The sequence below is a fragment of the Heliangelus exortis genome, chromosome 10 (assembly GCF_036169615.1).
Source record: "Heliangelus exortis chromosome 10, bHelExo1.hap1, whole genome shotgun sequence".
Classification (NCBI taxonomy): domain Eukaryota; kingdom Metazoa; phylum Chordata; class Aves; order Apodiformes; family Trochilidae; genus Heliangelus; species Heliangelus exortis.
In genome coordinates this window covers 7,147,135-7,164,733 of record NC_092431.1, presented here as the reverse complement: position 1 = coordinate 7,164,733, position 17,599 = coordinate 7,147,135, and the positions used below count along the sequence as shown (strand labels likewise).

General features: G+C 40.8%; 1 protein-coding gene across 3 annotated transcripts in view; it reads right to left on the bottom strand.

The window, feature by feature from the left end:
- Positions 1–15,214, bottom strand: part of NSD2 (nuclear receptor binding SET domain protein 2) — a 71,146-nt gene extending 55,932 nt beyond the window's left edge. Inside the window, exons 1-2 of one of the 3 annotated variants that reach the window (XM_071753303.1) lie at positions 14,898–15,214; positions 107–732 (exon numbers count right to left, since the gene is read on the bottom strand). In XM_071753303.1, coding sequence (XP_071609404.1) covers positions 107–703 — 597 coding nt within the window. In that variant the 5' untranslated portion in view covers positions 704–732; positions 14,898–15,214. Of the gene's footprint in view, positions 1–106; positions 733–14,205; positions 14,868–14,897 lie in introns of those variants that run through there. The other 2 variants (XM_071753301.1, XM_071753302.1) reach the window with 2 other exon arrangements.
- Between the last annotated feature and the right edge of the window lie 2,385 nt (positions 15,215–17,599).

Genomic DNA, 17,599 nt, shown 5'->3' with positions numbered 1-17,599 from the left:
GGAAGCACCTATCAAAATACTTGTAATTAAGATGAGCATATGAGCAAATGAAATTTCAATATGATTAACAAAACTAACAAGATAAAGAATATGAAAAGAGAACTACCTTCTTTTCAGTGGGGCTTGAAGTCTTCGATACCAACGCTGCTTCAACAAGACCCTGCTCAAGTAAGGAGTCATATTTTATGCTTCTTTTTCTGTTTCTCCTCTCCTTGTTTGCTGGCTTTTGTTCATTTTCCTCTGACTGAGACACATCTGCACCATTATCTCCACAAATGGAGGATTCGAAAAGAGGCTTTCCATTCATGTAGGTTTTAGTGATTTTCAGCTTAATTTCTGGAGAGCCATTCTTGATAGGAGTAGTGTTGGGTGGTGTTCCAACTCCCTTTATTTCCTGGGGCTCAAAGCGCAGTTTGGCATCTTGGGCCCCAGACTCCCCATTGAACACACGAGAAGTCAGATCTTTCAATTTATCAGCTGGAATAAATGGAAGAGCTTCATGGCCATTATATTTTTGCATGACACCTTCTTGTAGGGAGGCAGAAAGTTGTGCTTTGCCCAAGTAGACCGAACACTCACGATTCACTTCACAATTCTGAGTTTTCCCATTGGTATTTCCAAGGATCTCTGGTACCTGCTTCATTTTGATGTAGTTAATTTTTCGAGTTAAAAGTTGAGAACTTCTTTTGATGCTAAAGTCCATTCAGCCCAGATGTTTCCAGTCTTATACTGCTACAGTAAGACAAAAAGAAAATGTATTTTTAACAATACAGAAATGCCAAAAGCTACTAAATATTCAGATATGTCCCCACTAATATAACACTCAATGTACCTTGATAAGGTTTTACTAAAGAAAATGTTGCTTAAGATCTTCATAACCAAAATATTTCAATATCTATTAACATGCTTTATGAAAAAGTCCAAGAAAAACTAATATATGAATCCATTTTAATACACGAAAACCAGACAACAAAATCATAGTTTTCATTTAAACAATCTGTTAACAATCTACAACACGTGTCTTACCCACACTAATTACTCAAAGGTATTGCACTGTTTAAAACAAGTAAGAGTTAGACCTACGATAATATCATTAATAACAACGTAGAACAGATGAGTTTATTTGTAAGAGCTTGTGCCAGGGTAAAAAACCCAGAGGCTGTGCTCCTGTAGCTCCCACACCATGGACAGCAGCATCACAAACTTCTTTCTCACCCTACAAACAGCCCTTTGATCTCCCATCAAAGCACACCTCCAGAGGAAACACCACAGCTCAGTCTCCAGTGTTCTGGCTATGAGAATGAATAAAAAGTGAGCATTTTGGATCATGAGCACAGCAGCCCATTGGGGAACAGCTGATCCTTCAGGTCAGTGGTCACACTGGGAAAAATATAAATCATCAAAGCAACTGCTGGATTTTCAGCTTCTTAATAACAAGATCATCTAACATCCATTTTTCATACAGAAATTTGAAAACACACAACAAGCTAAAATGGTATTATTATGTGCTCTCAGCAGGTTTTCTGAGTGTTCTAAATGCCAAACCTGTCCACTTCAACATTATACTAACGTAGCAAAAAAATTAATCTGGAAAAGTGACTCCTTTGTGCTCCCAGTCCAGGCAAGATGATGATCTTCATTTTTAAAAATCATATGCATAGACTTCTCATATTACCAGGTCTAATGTATACATGAGATACAGAAATACACCACCATAAATATTATGAAAGCTCAGCACAATAATCATATCCATGCCCAAACTCAAGGTAAACAATTTTATACATGATTAAGTCCAAAAACCGTCACATTGAATCAAAAATTCATCAAATCTAGTCTCACAGGCTTAAAAAAAACGTGCAGTAAAAGGCATGATGAATAACTATTGAATTGTCAGTTGCTATGGAAGAAATCTCTTCAGAATCTCAGCACCTTGCTTATTAATGCTTACAACTGGCATGTTCCTGAGACCTGGGTATTTGCTAGCTCTACATCAGGAGTTGCAATGTAGAAATTCTTATAACCGAGCACTACCCTGGTCTGGCAAAGCTTAAGAGAGGCAAACCCAAACTCAAAGCCAAAATTGGCCAACACGAAACCTTTTCATGCACAAAGATGCAGGAAAAAATAATAATCTAAAAACCATAACACCATCACTCTTTCGCAAATGCTCCTATCTCCCTAACATGCTGCTTTAAGGTACCTACAAGATAAAATAGTCTCTCCACACACAAGCTATATAGATTCATTTCAGATGGAAACCATTCTTCAGGGACAAACAGCAGCCTGAAAAATTGGCAATACACAGAGTAAGAAAAGCAAGTATACTTGAATTCCAAGTGAGTCTGTGATAGGGAAGGTTCTAATCTTTCCTTAGCCAGATGAAGTCTGAATTATAAAATATCTGATAAAATGAGTGGAAGCAAGCCAACTATATAACTCTTTTGAAGAGGAGTCAGAGGTAAAAGGAAACTCAAAACTCCACCAGAACAAAGAGCTCACTAAATGAAACAAGAACTCAAATGCTTTCACAATATCTTCTCTGAAAACATAGACATGAGACAAACTCTCAACCCAATTAATAATATTACAGTGTTTCAAGCTGTGATTCAGGAGGTTTAACTGAAATCATATTTATTTTAAGAAACAACTGCTGACAAATTCTACAAATCTCCAGGCAAAAGCCAAGCCCATTACGGAACATGTGATGCTGATGGTCATGGAGATAACAGTACAGTTCGTCAGAAAAAAAAAAAAAAATATTCCAAAACACATAATTGTTGCAAAATCCATCCCTTCTTCCCACAGATTCTTAAGAGAGTAAACCAGAATGCAAACCAGAGGTTTGATTTGGGCATCTAAATTCCCTTTATCTGAAAAACAAGCCAGCAGCTCTCCTGTGGCTGCAGACGCCCTCCAGTGGTTGCCTGACCCAGTCAGAGCTGCAAACACAGCAGCTCCCACTGCCCTGCCAATGCTGCTCAAAGCACAGCTTTCAAAAGAGGACCAGCACCAAAAATGCTTTCTGACTTCCTCCTGTCCATCAGCTACAAGATTAAATTGAAAAATATTTTTTAATATAGCCCCATTAGCCGCTTACCAGGATCTGGATTTCTGAATCGAGACATCAGGACATCTGCATTTCGTAACTGCTTTCATCCATAATTTTAATAGTATTTTTCTCTCCAGTTTAAGAATAACTCTTACTTTCATCACTGATTTAAGATAGAAAGTAATCAAGCTTGAGGCAGACCAGAACAACTCAAAAAAAGCAACAAATAATAAAGTTATACTACCTCACTGGTATACTCTACCTCAAAATTCTGGATGCACTAAAAAAGTGATAGCTTAAGACTTTCAAAACACAAAACCCACCATATGCTTATAGAATGACTTAGGCTGCAAGGGACTTCCTAAGAATAACTGTTCCAACCCCAAGCTTAAATCAGGGCCAACACAGATGAAGCTGCTCAGAGCCTGTATGGACAATGATCAGTAAATAACTGCGTGGAAAGACATGGCTTAAAGAAATCAAGTGACTCTCTTTCCAGCTAATAAACCTAAGGGTAGTAATTCCATGTAGCAAAAATAAAGAAAGATCATGCAGTGAAAGACCCTGAACTTTTAGGGGTTAACTTGATTTGCCTAATATATCTGAAGATATACAGCATGCAGATTTTAGCAATTCAGTGAGTGAAGGTTCAGTTAACCTTCTCACTAATTCAAGTCACTGCAAACAGCTAAAAGCACTGAAAAAGGCCCCTCAAATCGCTGGAGCTTAGCGAGTCCCCAAAATTAGAAGTAACTGGTAAAAGGAAGTCAATACACCCAGGCCAATAGTAAACACGAGGATAGTAAACACAAAGGCAGTAATCTGAGGCAGCAAGTTTCTCAGAACCAGTGGATACAGATTATAGGATATGGAAAATACACCATGTTTGTACAAAGGTTTATCAGAGCCAACAGGAGGAGGCAGAATAATGGTCAAAGATAACAGATGAGTACCTGTAAGCAAACACAGATCCACTGGGAGGTGAGACTCATAGAGAGCAACTTGCAGGTTAGTCAACAATTTTAGGACAATAAATGGAGGTAAACTGTCAATATGTGTATCTCAGGCCTCCTTGTAAAAAATAAGATACATTGTGGGGGACAGCTAAGTGAAAAAGCCAGCAAATTTAAGTGGGGGAATAAAATAGAAGGGCTTCAAGAAAGAAGGGCAAATTGTAGCTTGTTAAACGCTGCACAACCTTTGCTATCTAAATGTTACGGTAGCCCAATACCATAACAAGAAAAAAGACTGGGTTTTTGTAAGGACAATAGAGCAGGAAAGAAGAAAAGGAGTGAAGAAAGAAAATGATCAGCAACAGACAACCAAGCAGCACTGTGAGCTTAGAATTAATGCAAAGAGATCTAGAAGACAGGACGTGAAAGAATGAAATGACAATGAAGTCATCACAGAAAAGATCTGGTTGTAACAGTAAGGTCCTGAAGCTGCTGAGCATATGATTAGATTGGGTAGTTAAGTGCATTCACATGGGACCACCATATCACATAGGAGCAAAAGAAATTCTTTATCTTCTTCTAGATGACTGTATCTATAGAAAAGGAAACTAGGGGGAGGGGAGGGGAAGCAAAGGGACAAAAGCACCACACACTAGTAGCAGCTAATAAGCTTAAGATAGTATTGTCCCATATTGACTGTCTGGTGATCCAACAAGTACCATTTTCACTAACAAAGGAAAAAACATGATGGCCCAAGAGTCTGCTGAGTAAACATGATATTTTGGCTTGTGAACAAACAGCTTTCTGTAAGCAAACTTATCAGAGAAAGATCTCTGGGTATTTTAATCAGAAAGTGACAATTGGGCAATCCTTGCAATGGCTCTGTTCACAGACTGCACACGTTTCACTCTGTACACATTTCACACTAAAAAGAAAAAAATGTTCCACGTGAGGAAAACTACTTTGCAGACATTTTAAATAATGTTATTAACTACTTCAAAGTCCATCGTCTGTCAGGAGTTATGAGCCAAACACAGTTAGTCTGCGTGTCAGGTTCCTCATTTACTGTCCAGGCCACCATCATTTATGTGATATCTATTATTAATTTCTTCCACATGTGCTGCAAAGTCAGAAATGCTTTTTCTATGTGTCAGAAATAATGTGAGTAGTCCAGTCCTTCCAATTCTGCCAAAGAGAGTGAAGAGAGTAAATACTAAACACCACTTCCCTTTTGTCTGAGCCTCTTCTCAGGTATATTACTCAGGAGGAGGAGAAGGAGAAGAAGACACACCTAAATACAATTTAACAGTAAAAGAACTTTATTCCCAAAAGCTATTTTTATTACCTACAAATCAGGCTTTCAAGCTGGCACTGAAAAAGCTAATAGATGTTGCTTTTTTTCTATAAAGATAGCTTTCTGATAAGTCTTCTCCATTCTCTCATCAATTTTAAGGGTTATTTCTATTTTCAGGTCAGAATGAGACAAAATACTTAAGATATTAGTAAGTTACAACACATACTTGCTAGTATATTTGAAAACTTATGATTGCTTATTTGCATTATCTTGTATAAAAAGCCTAAAATATAATGGTAAAGACATGTTCACTATTATGCAGTACTCTGTGACTGTTCTTCAGTACATTAAAATAATTAAAAAATGCAGTGTTGAAACAGAATTTATTTTTAGAAGAAAATGCATAACTGAAAACTACATTGCATGTTTACTCACAAAAATTGTTACAAACCAGCTCTATCCAGCAAATTCAAAAGCATTACCTCTCATGAAGAAAGCCATTACTGTAGCAGCTGATAGACAACTGAAAATAAATATATTAGAACTTGCTAACAATTTGCCACTACTCTTAGAAAAAACTTAGGAAATAACAGGAAACTTTAGTCCAAAGGAGCCAATTCTCAGTTTAAAAGCACCTGAAGACTTCATTATCATTAGTCTTGCAGTAGGAATGTAATGATTTCAGTTAACCACTGAGATCGCAAGGCTGACCTACAAAGTTTTTTAAAGGAATACATGAAAAATCCTTTACACTTTTAGTACCCAATGTTTATACAGAGACATAATATATATATTTGCATAAACAGGTCAAGAATATTTTGAAAACTGAGTGGAAAAAACCCGCATACGTATAGTTGCATTTACACTGGCCACCAAACATTAAAAAAAATATAAATAAAATTGATCTTCCCTAAGGTGTTTCAGGTTTGCTTTTTTCCCTCCAAAGTTTCAGAATATAATTGTTACAGTCTTTACTCATAGACTAAGACAAGTATTTATTGTTTTCACATGAAGGCAATAGGCCACACCAGCTTGTACAGTTAAGAACTACAAAATGACAAGCAAAGAATTTATTTGCTTAACATGTTACTTGCAACTGCAGAAAGCAATCTTAAAAAACTGATGGGACTCCACTTTTTTGTTCCTCCTCAGGAAGCACTTCTGCAACAAATAATTGCTGCCAAGGATAAGGCTGGAAGATTCTGCAACAGGACTCCTCCCTATTAATTTGTTTTCATCAAAATCAGAAAAAATACTCTTTTTTCCAATGCTACATAAATGCTTTTTGTCAGTTCCATTCCTACTGCTCAAGGTGGGTGGTGAAGGAAGTAGACAGATTTGAGTAAATTCAAATTCTTGTAAAATTATGTATTTCTGCCTGACAAGAGAATACAGATACTATGTTGGTACCACAAATCACGGGAGCCTATAGTGCTAGAAATTATTGGCTTTCCCTCCAGTATTCAGTAAATGCTAAAAGGTAGCCCTCAGCTACTTAACAAATGGCTACAAGCTTCTTTGTTGTTGTTTTGGTTATTTTTTTTTTTTTATAAAAGGGTTATGTTCTCAATGGGACTTTTCTGCCTCCTGAAGAGTTCCAAATGGTTCAGCTGAAGGGTCTTCAGCAGATCAGGACTTGACAATTCAATACAACCAGAATGCTCATTCAGTCTAGGTCTTTACCCATCAACAAAAGTATGGGTCTCTGTCTCTCAGGTGGGCCTCAGTTCTGCATCTGGCTTCTGCTTAGCTTGGGAATCAAGAATCAAATGCAGTCATATATATATATATATATATATATATATATATATATAAAAATATAAATATCTCAGCATGAGGGTGCAGAGTGACTTCCTTATTTGTGCATTTATTTATGCTGCTTTTTCACCTGGTCCCAGGCTACTTTAATTTTCCCCCCCTTTCTTTAATCCCACTCCTTTTTCTTTTCAGCACTCTTCCTCTGCTCCTTGTGACATCACCTTCAGGACCCTCTGATTCTATGTAATACTCATGACAGGAGATAAATGTGCTATAATCTGTTTCTTTCCTTTTCACTGTAACCAATGATTCTGCCCTTATTCCCATGACAGCATAGCATGAGAAGCTTCACAGAGAGTATCAAGAAAATTTCTGATCATGCAAATTCTGATAAGGGAAGATCAAATCTGGGATGACACCGTGAAGTAAGTTTTCAGTCTAAGTAGTGAACCAAATCACAATATTAACAAAGCTTTATCTGCTACACCTCTAAAGAAATAAACAATGTTGCCCAGTGTTTAATAAATACAATAAACTCATTTTACCTAGAACCTTAAAACTTGTTCTACCTTTGCCTATCATGACATTAAAACCTGTCCACCAAAGTGGGTGGATTTATATGCCAGAAGCACACTTGGTGCTTTGGAATAATTCTAAAAAGCAGTGTTGTGCTGGTGACACATGAGGCCTTTTGAATTGTATGAAAGTCCAGCTACACAGACAGGAGAGCTTCACAATCTTTATCATAGAGTAGTATTTGGCCATGGCTTCTGTTCTTTATAAAAACAGCAACACATTGCACTGACAATGCACCTCTCTAATGTGGACAAGTAGCACATAAAACACACATATGATTTCCTTCATCCAGTACATTCAATTTCACATCCCATAAGATTAAGCAATGAACTGGAAGGTAAAGTTTGAGGTAGTCAATACCAACTTAATAAAACCTTTCAGCAAGAATTGTATATATCCCAACCTAACCAGTATTATTATATCCATAAAATAATCCCAGCCCCACTGTGTTAATTCTGGTCTACTTTACACATAAGACTTTAACTATACGTGTGGTTATGTTAATTATTCTGTCAATGTATTACCTTGAAGGAAACAACACTCACACAACTGGCAGATATGTGCAGAACACTCGAACAGGGCCTGAGCTCACAGAGGACTTGGAACACTAGATCCTCTCCAGACAAATCCTGATATTTGCAATAAATGGCCTTTGAGGTTCTGACATTATTTGGAGTATCTTCCTGTGCTGAGGTTTTAACATGCTCTTGACAAAATGCATTACTGCCATGTTGTTTATTGCCTTTCTATTTCTTCTGCTGCATCTACATCAAGAGTTCCTTCAGAAGAGAAGTCAGACTGACTCATAAAGGTAAAAGGTCTAGAATTTAAGGCAAGTTTAAGGTTTCTGCAGATGCAGTGTAGCTTACCCATTTAATTGAAGACAGAAAGATAAAACACCTCCCTGTTCAACAAAGCAAATCCTCCTTGGGCACTTTCAAAACCTTCTGTGTTGAGAGGTTTGCAGTGGGAATCTCTTGTCATTTTTGCTGTCCCTTCTCTCAGTACTGCATTATTTCTGTGGATTACTTCACTACCTCATGAAATTTAGTTCTCTAGACAAATTCTGTTGTACCTACTTCTTCTGGGAAAATCTAAAAAGTTTTTACTGTAGAAATGCATTAAGCAATTGCAGTCACTGTTCTTGCAGAGTTTCTGAAGACTCAACTATCACTACCACTTCTGAGCTAAGCATTCACCTGATGAACAGATATCGTACCTGCACTTTCTACTACTTTTAAGACTACTACTTGTTTTTTACAGTATAGCTTAATTTCAGTCACATTCCACATGTAATCACAGCATTTGTTTCCAATTTGTTCAGGAGTGCTACTACAAAACAGCTTCTGGTGGTCTGCATTTTGCATCCACAGAAAAATCCCAACACTGATTTCATTCTTCAGTATCTGATTGAAAGGTCTTGGCAACTACTGCATCTAGCAAAAGAATCCATATCCATGTCTTTTGTCCTACACAGCTCTCCAAGTTCATACTTGGGCTTAAATCCCTCTGGCTTTATTATCACAGTAGAATCTGGGCATTCTTTACGACAGAGGTAAGTCCCCAATTTATGTTTCTGAGTGCCAGTGCAGTCAGGTTCTCTGCTGAGATGGGATCCCACAGGGGCTGGGCTGTTTCACAATTGGTTTATCTGCTATACAATCTTGGGAACCTCAGCTTCAAACACTAACCCATGAAACAGCAGCAACATTTATACTTGTTGTAATGACTAAATACATCAAAAGGGTCCCAAATATTATGATAGGAGGCTCCATTACTGCATCTTTTTCCTATTGCTTCTTTTACCAGTAGCTTTCAAAATATTTCAAATGGCATCTAGATCACAGGGCTAATAAAAACTTCCCTACTCTCAGCCTTCTTTCTTGAAAATATTTGTCACAAAATATTTCATCTTCTGCTCCTTGGTGTATCTCTTACTTAGTAGGGCAGAACACAGAACAGGACAACGTTCATTCTCTATTATATTTCTGATGATGGAAAAGGAAGTGTGGAATTCTGATCTTAGCCCTCAAGGCTAAATACGTTTTTAAATTATTATTTTAAAACACAAATTTCCAAACTTTTTATGTGTGTTTCAGCACAGATGTGAGATGTCAGTACTTTTGTGTTTCGGTATGAACCAAGGGCCAGAAGAGCTTTCACAAACACAGTTAAATGGCCACCTCTGTCAGCCAGCAGTACAAGACCACCTTCTGCTTCTCCAAAGAGAAGTCTCCTTCACAGACAGCAGGAGAAAAATGGTAAAGGCTTCCAGGAAAGCCTATTCCAATATCAACATTATGCAATAGGTTTCCAGTCATGTTCCACACATGTATCCTTACCTCAGATACAGATGAATTTAAAATAGCTCCAGTTTGTGTGGGGGGGCTGAATACCAAAGTTCAAAACATGATCCAAGTGGCTATCTTGCACTAAGATAAAAACAGGACAAGTCAAAAGGATGGGGACAAAGCTAGAAACTTAGCCATTACCTGCTGAGTTGCCCTTGCAATTTAACACATGCTTTAAGTTAAATTGCATTTTATGTTTTACATAAAAATATATGAAAACTTACATCAGTGGTGTACCAGGGCAAAGTAATTTTGGCCAACGTAAGAACACCCTGAAGTAGACACGGGTTAGCATTTCACTATTCCATACTTAGTCAATTTAATTTGATTGCTATGAAATGTTCAGAAAGATTTTAAAACTTTTACTTTTCACAGGTAGTACAAGATCATACTGTTGTACTACCAGAAAACATTCCCATGTAATGATATTATTTCTTAATATTAGCAAAAAGAATAGTTGAAATCTTGGTTTTTGGTTGAACCATGACAAATGTATTTCCTTATTGCACACAAAATGTGTTCTAAAAAACTTATTTTATAGTATCATCTATTATATGCTTTGAACATTTTCAACTGTACCAGAGAGTCAACAAATAATCTGGTGCTAAAGACTAGAATTGTTTGTGAGCAAAGTAATGCACAATGGCCTATGCATTAGGCTATCATCACCATACTCAAGGTATTCATTTATGTAACTTGTTTTCCAGGAATCTTCTGTATTTTTGGAGCTCACTAATCACCAGAAGGACAGCAGAATAGAGTAGAAACTTAGACCACTAAGTTTCCTTTGTAACACCTTCCAAAAACTTTCCTTCCTGCTGATGCTAGAAAATACAACTGCTGGATGCCATCAACTTGATAGAAAACATTAAAAATAGCCCTTGATATATCTTTTTGTAATTTCTGCCAGTGTAAACGGAAAGAAAAAAAGTAAATACATTTATAGAGCTGTCTTCTTATCTACAATGACTACAGGTCACAGAGAAGCTAATATGAACAGGCAGTGAAGGGTACATTTAGATAATTTCTCTCTTCTACTTCAAAAATGTTCTCAGAACCAAAACTTTCCAAATAACCACTGCCTTGATAAAACAGCTGACCCATCTGACAGGCTACACAGATTTACAAGCTGTAGGATGAGGTGACTACTGGCACATCAATAAGGCTCTCCTCACCCACTCCCCTTCTCCCAGGTCCTCCACAGTTACACACCCAAGGAAATTTGGACTCCCATGCAAAGCTCTGATGGGAAATTTCCCCTCTCCAGTTTACCACCTGACTGCTTATCCTGGTGCCATATTCCATCTCTGCTTTCTCATTTACACCACTGAGAGTCCAACGCATCCTCAAGGAAGACATTTCTCACAGCTATATCCTAACTGGAAAGCAATGCTTCCTAGAAACATGGACTTATCCACTTAGGTCCGCTTCAGTATCTCTATTTTTCCTTCATCCACAGGCTAGATGCTCAGATTATACCAGAACTATCATATTTACTCTACTGTAAAACCATTTCTTGTGTCTCTGCAGAAAAGTAACAAAAAAGCTCAAACAGTAGAGTCACAAACATGGCATTAAAAGATGCAGCCTTAGATCACCATCTCCTGTGATACTATTAATCTCACCAAGAACTTGCTCATTGATGTTTGGGTACTGGGTGTCAGGGTATCTGTTGTTCTCAGCAATATCACTCAGCAGATGCCTCACATTGTGCCTCTCTTAGGGAGAGTTGAGATTTCTTTTCCTAGAAAAGGCCAGGTGATTTATTTTGCTCTACACAGAAACCATTTGGAATTTTTGTTCCCTCAACCATCTTCTACGCTTATAACCTGAGATGACTTGTAGTTATGTAAGCAGGAGTGACCAGAGGGGACTGAAATGCTTCAAGAATTCTGCTTTTACCTTCTCTTCATCATAAACTACATCCTTGACCCAGTAATCTGACCAGAGCAGGTGGAACTTCCTTTACACATACAGAGTCCCAGTGCAGTGAATAGGCTTTGACTGACCACAAGGAAAGACACACATTTAGCAGTCTGTAGAAATAACACCTCACTTGGGAAACATACTGATACCAGTGGAACAAAACCCAGGCTCAGTCCAAAAGTGAGAGGTGAATGGGCCACAAACAATAGGACACTGAAAAACAACCCCTCCTTTCCATTCCTTTGCTATTTTGTTAGCACTGTTTTGAACACAAACTCAAATATAAATAAATATATGCACACACATGTATATGTACCTGTACCCATACACATCAATTTCACCACCCAAATATTAGCAAGCCACCCCCTCTACAGTAATTTTTGCTTCCAGTCTAAAACAATGTGGGGTTGTTTTTGCTGTAATATCCAGTCTACTGCATGCAGGCAGTAATTTAAATGCAACAGTCTCATCTGCAAAACAACCACTTACTTCAGAAAATGGCATAAAATCTTATAAATATTAAAACACTATTTCTTTTATTCTTAGTAGCAATTCGCTGCATTGTATTGAACTAAAAAGAAAATATATATTTAATTTCCATTTTCTAAACGACTTTAAATCTACACCCTTTAAGTATAATGACCTAGTTTCTCCTGACATTTTCAAATAACATTTGATAAAATTTTATGGTTTACTGTGGTTTTAATATCTGAATTTCTTTGAGTATGTAGGAGGGTGGATACTCCTGGAACAATCACAAGAACCAGCCGTATATAGTCTCTGGGAATATCCAGAGCTTTTATATTCAAATACTGGAAAAAAAAAAATTTGTATTTTCTGATGGCTGCATACCAGGCAAAAATCTCAGCACGCTTTGACATATGGGATATGGATGCTTACTGAAACAACCAAAAATTGCATTAATTGTAAGGACTGAGCCATCAGTAGTCCCACAAAACAGTGGTTTTACTCAATGATTACATCCAACAGTCAAATACCACCCTGTGAAACTGAGGAGCTTATTAAGGCTGATATGCTGCATTTCCTAAGCAAAATTCCCAGAGTAAAACAAGCAAATAACAGCTTCAGCAACAAATTTACAGAGAATCTACATATCAACATATCAACATTTTGTTGAAGATTCAATTAGTTCTTGCAGCTGGAGCCACACACTCCATGTTTAAGGAATTTCAGTGAGCATCTATGTCCGCATAAACCATCAGCAAGTACTCTCTGCAAAATCTATTACAAACTTCACTGCCACCCTGCAGTGTTTACAGTTATCTTCCATAGATGTCTGAAATGGCAAAACACCAAACATATCTTCCTTGTTTTCTGCTTTTTTTAGAAGCAGACCTCGTTTAGCTTACTCAGCATAGGCAGTACTGGCTCCTAAATTTGCGAATCATTATAAAACAATTTTAATGCAAACGTCAGAATGGAAACTGTTCATGTACACATAATACATGGGCAATGACTGATACCAGTCTCTTGCCTGTTTAATGCCTGTTAGCAAGAGGCTGGTTTTCTCTGAAATATGTTTAAATATGGTGTTTACTGTGTCTGTACTTCTACTAGTATTTACTCCTCCTTTCAGCCGACATATTTGGAAAAAAAAAACCCAAACCAAAACAAAAAAACAACAAAACCCAAAAGCAAGTATAAATATGTTCAAGTAGTGTGGCAAATTCCCTTCTCCACCCCCAGAGTGGTAAAGCCACAGCGGATGAGCTGTAACTATGGCCTTGGGAATACAAGTTCCCCAGGCTCTTTTACCACACAAATACCAATTCAAGTTACAAGAGCCCTATCCTCTTATGCTTAATGAAGATTGAGCCAACGAGCCCGTACGCCTTTGCAGGAATGTTTTTTTTTGTTTTTTTTTCCTAACAAGGTTCTCCTCCCATACAGGTCCAGGATGGACTGCAGAAGGGTTTAAGTAGAAGGATCATCATACCAGTGTTTAGTGGAGGAATAAATCAAACATGGCTTCCCCCTCCATACATTTCCAGAGTTACATTCACTCCTGCCGCCTCACAATCTCAGACCTACCCGGAGGGAAGGGGTAGGAGCAGCCTCCACCCCCCCACACCCTCACCGCCACGGGGGAGGGGGGGAGGTATCTACACCCCCTTAAGAAGGCGTTTAAACCCTTGGGGACGCTTTTTTCCCCCCTTCCCATCGGTTCTAACACCACCCCCCCCCCCCCCAGCGGTTTTCTTTCTCATTTGCACTGATTGATCCCCCCCCCCCTTCGCCGGAGGAGGGAGGTGGGGCGGGTGGGCACCTCTTCCTTACCCCTTTATGCTGCCCCCGACCTCCCGCAGCGCTGAGGAGGAGGAGGGCAGGGGGGGAAAGGATGAAGCTGCAACAGCCGGGACTCCGGCTCGGCATCGCTCCTTTCCGCTCCTTCGCCACCCAAGAGTCAGGCCCAGCCAGCAGCACAAATCCTGCGGCAGCCTCGGGGGGGGGTTGGGGGTGGAGGCGAGAGGTGGGCGGAGGGTTCGCGACCCCTCAATGAGGGGCAGGTAGCGGGCGGGGGGGGGGAGAGAGAGAGGGGTGGGAGCGAACAAAAAAAACCTCCTCCAGGGAAGGGGGAAACGGGAGCCGGGGATTGCCCGGGCAGAAGCGGGCGATGGAGATGGAGGGGAGCAGGCAGTAAGTTTGAGGGGAGGGGAGCCCCGGCGGAGGGGGAGTCCCCGGAGCAATGGCCGGGGAGCAGATGCCCTGCGAGAGGACCCCCGGCCCCCACTCCGCCTCCACAGCGCTTTGCCGGGCAGGGCCCGCGGTCCTCGACCTGGAAGGGGCTCCCGGCGTTCTTGGCCAGCCGCGGGGCCGGGAGGCAGCATCCCCACGGGCGATGAAGCCTCGCCGCCGCTACTCCCGCCTCCCGCCCGGGGCCTGCGGGAACGTGCCCCGGGTGCCTCCTCCTTTCCCCGGAGAGGCGGAAGGGGGGAGGGGAGAACCAGCCGGGCTCCCAACCTACTGACCTGTGCCCTAGCGCATCCTTCTCCCCCAGGAGCCGGGCTGAAGCGGCGGCGGGTAGCTCGGTGCCGGGGAGCGGCGGCAGCGGCGGGAGCTGAGGCGACACGGCAACAGCGGCGGCAACGGCGGCGGCGGCGGCTCCGGCGATCCTGCGCGGCGGCCCCGCCCCCTCCTCCGGCCAGAACCAGCGCGAAAAATCCGGGCCGCTGATTGGACGGCGCCGCTGCGCTGCCCCTGGAGCGGCTGTTTCAAATCCCCCCGCACGGAGCCGCCCGCACGCGCGGCCCGGCAGCAGCGCCCGGGAGCAGCGCCAGCAGCAGAGGCAGCAGCAGAAGAAGAGGCAGCGGCGGCAGCAGAAGAAGAGGCAGCGGCGGCAGCAGTAGTAGCAGAAGAGGCAGCAGCAGTAGCAGCAGAAGAGGCAGCAGCAGTAGCAGCAGAAGAGGCAGCAGCAGTAGCAGCAGAAGAGGCAGCAGCAGTAGCAGCGCGGGGACAGCAAGAACGGAGCCGCCGGCCCGGGGCCGCCCGCCCTGACAGGGCCGCCGGCGGGGAGGAAGGGGAGGGCGGGCCGGGTGCCAGGGGGAGGGTGTAAAGGGAGGGAAGGCCGAACGCCTGGAGCGGGAGGGAGGGAGGGAGGGAAGGCCTTGAGGCGAGGTGGGGCTGAAGGCGGGAGCTGTGTGGGGCCCGGCCCTCTGTGGGAAGGGAAAAGGGAGGGGGTGGGCGGGGGGGGTTGGCAAAGCGCGTCCGCAGGTGAGAGTGAGGGCGTTGGGTGCCCGCTGACCTGGCAGAGGTTGTTGGAAAACACTTGTAAATAAGTATTTCTTTTAATATTATTCGTCTCGCCCTTGGGCAGAGGGACGCTCGCCGGGGGGATCTTCCCTCCTCGCCCGCTGGCCTCGGTGGCCGTGCACGTGTGCTCTCCAAAAACACTGATTTAAGCCAAATGTTTTGACTTTCCGTACAACTGCACCCAATTTTGAGGCTGTCGGAAAGTTGTAAGAACCCAAGTGCGTCTGGCTGTGAATTACCCGGGCTGTCTCTTCTGGAAGTATGGACTAGCTTATTTTTTTTAAGCCTGCATCAAAATAAGTACATGTGCTTGCAATTTGCCAATTGAAAGTGCAGTTATTTTTTTAAGCCAAATCGTTAAATATCTGTCATGTTATGATAGGAACAAATGCTCTCATGAGCCGTTGCAGCAGATAACATAAAGCAGGTAATGCCCAACTTTTTCAGGCTTTCCATGATTTGATAAAGGATTTGTGGAGGGCTGAGAGTGTGTGTGTGCTTCCAAGGCTGAGAATACGGTTCCTGGGTGCTATGGATACTGCATTAACCTTGTAGTTAAGGGCCTGACACAATTCCTGTGAAAGGTAAACAGATGAGAATGGAGGAGGGGAACACATCGGCATCATGCTTTATGGGTGATGATGAAATTACACCATCTGTTACAGAAAGGCTCAGATTATTTTTTTCTGTCGGTACATAATCCCTAATTTATTTTTATATGTTAAGCTTACTGATGTTTTTGTGTGTGTGTTTAATGGTGGAAGCACCTTTCTTAGCATGGCAGTTTGAACTGCAAACTTAGTATAAATTACTTAGTAATGAAAAACTTCATCATTGCTGATTAATCTCAAGGTGGTTGAAGGAAATTTATCTGTAGTGATAAAGGCACCTTAACTTGTTTTACAGCCCTTCTGTGAAAAAAAAAAAACGTCTTGGAAGGCAAGATTTAGCTTCTGAATGACTGTATTTACAGCATTAAAGAGAAACAAAGTGCCATCAGCTTTTAAAATAGCTAATTTGAATTAAAAGTCAAGGTACTTTTATCTTCCTGTTTCCTTTCTAAATTTGTTATATGCATTTACAGAAAAAAGGTACATTTTCTAATTTAAGAGTCACCATTATGAAAAAAAATAAATGGAAGTACCAATAAATGAATCCTATTGTTTAGCTACATAATGATATAAACAAGTGTGCCTTTCTCCCACATTTCAACAATCTTGCCAAACATTAAAAGTACAAAGCATGACATGTTGGCAGGGGTGCTTGCTGCTTCACCACCCCCCCACCCCCAAAAGAAAACAAAAACAAACAAAAAAAACCCCAAATCCCCCACCCACCCGACTTGTTTAAGAAACCAGGTTAGTTTTCAGTAATTGGTACAATACAAATGTTTTCTCTTGGGAATAAATCCTTTGTTTAAGCTCAGTGATACAAATCTATATGTATGACTTAGATAAGAGAAATGGATTTTTAATCTGTATTTATTACTAATGGATAAGATCCTCCAGATAATGGAGTTCTCATGTTTGCCTTCTCAGTTGGTTAAGGTTTAAATGGAAAGATTTTGCCATCATGGTCAAGGTGCCAACAAATCTTTATTAGTCCTTTCAACTCTTGTGGATAATTGGCCTTGTCTATGCCACCAGGACTTGCAACCATGTTAATTACCTCCTGATAGACCCACCACACAAATTTACAGGCAAGCTTCTGCTGGGAGTTAACATCTTTAACTGGAATAGTTTATACTGCACATAGGCACTGGTGTAAAATTCTCCAGTGTCAGGACCCTCTTAAACAGAAACTGCCCATGCAGCCTTTTTTACATTTCAGAAGCAATTAAAAGTTTTCTTGAGTTCCTGTTGTGATAATAATAATACAGTCTCATTTTTTCCACTGCAGCACACAGAGGCTGATTCTCTGA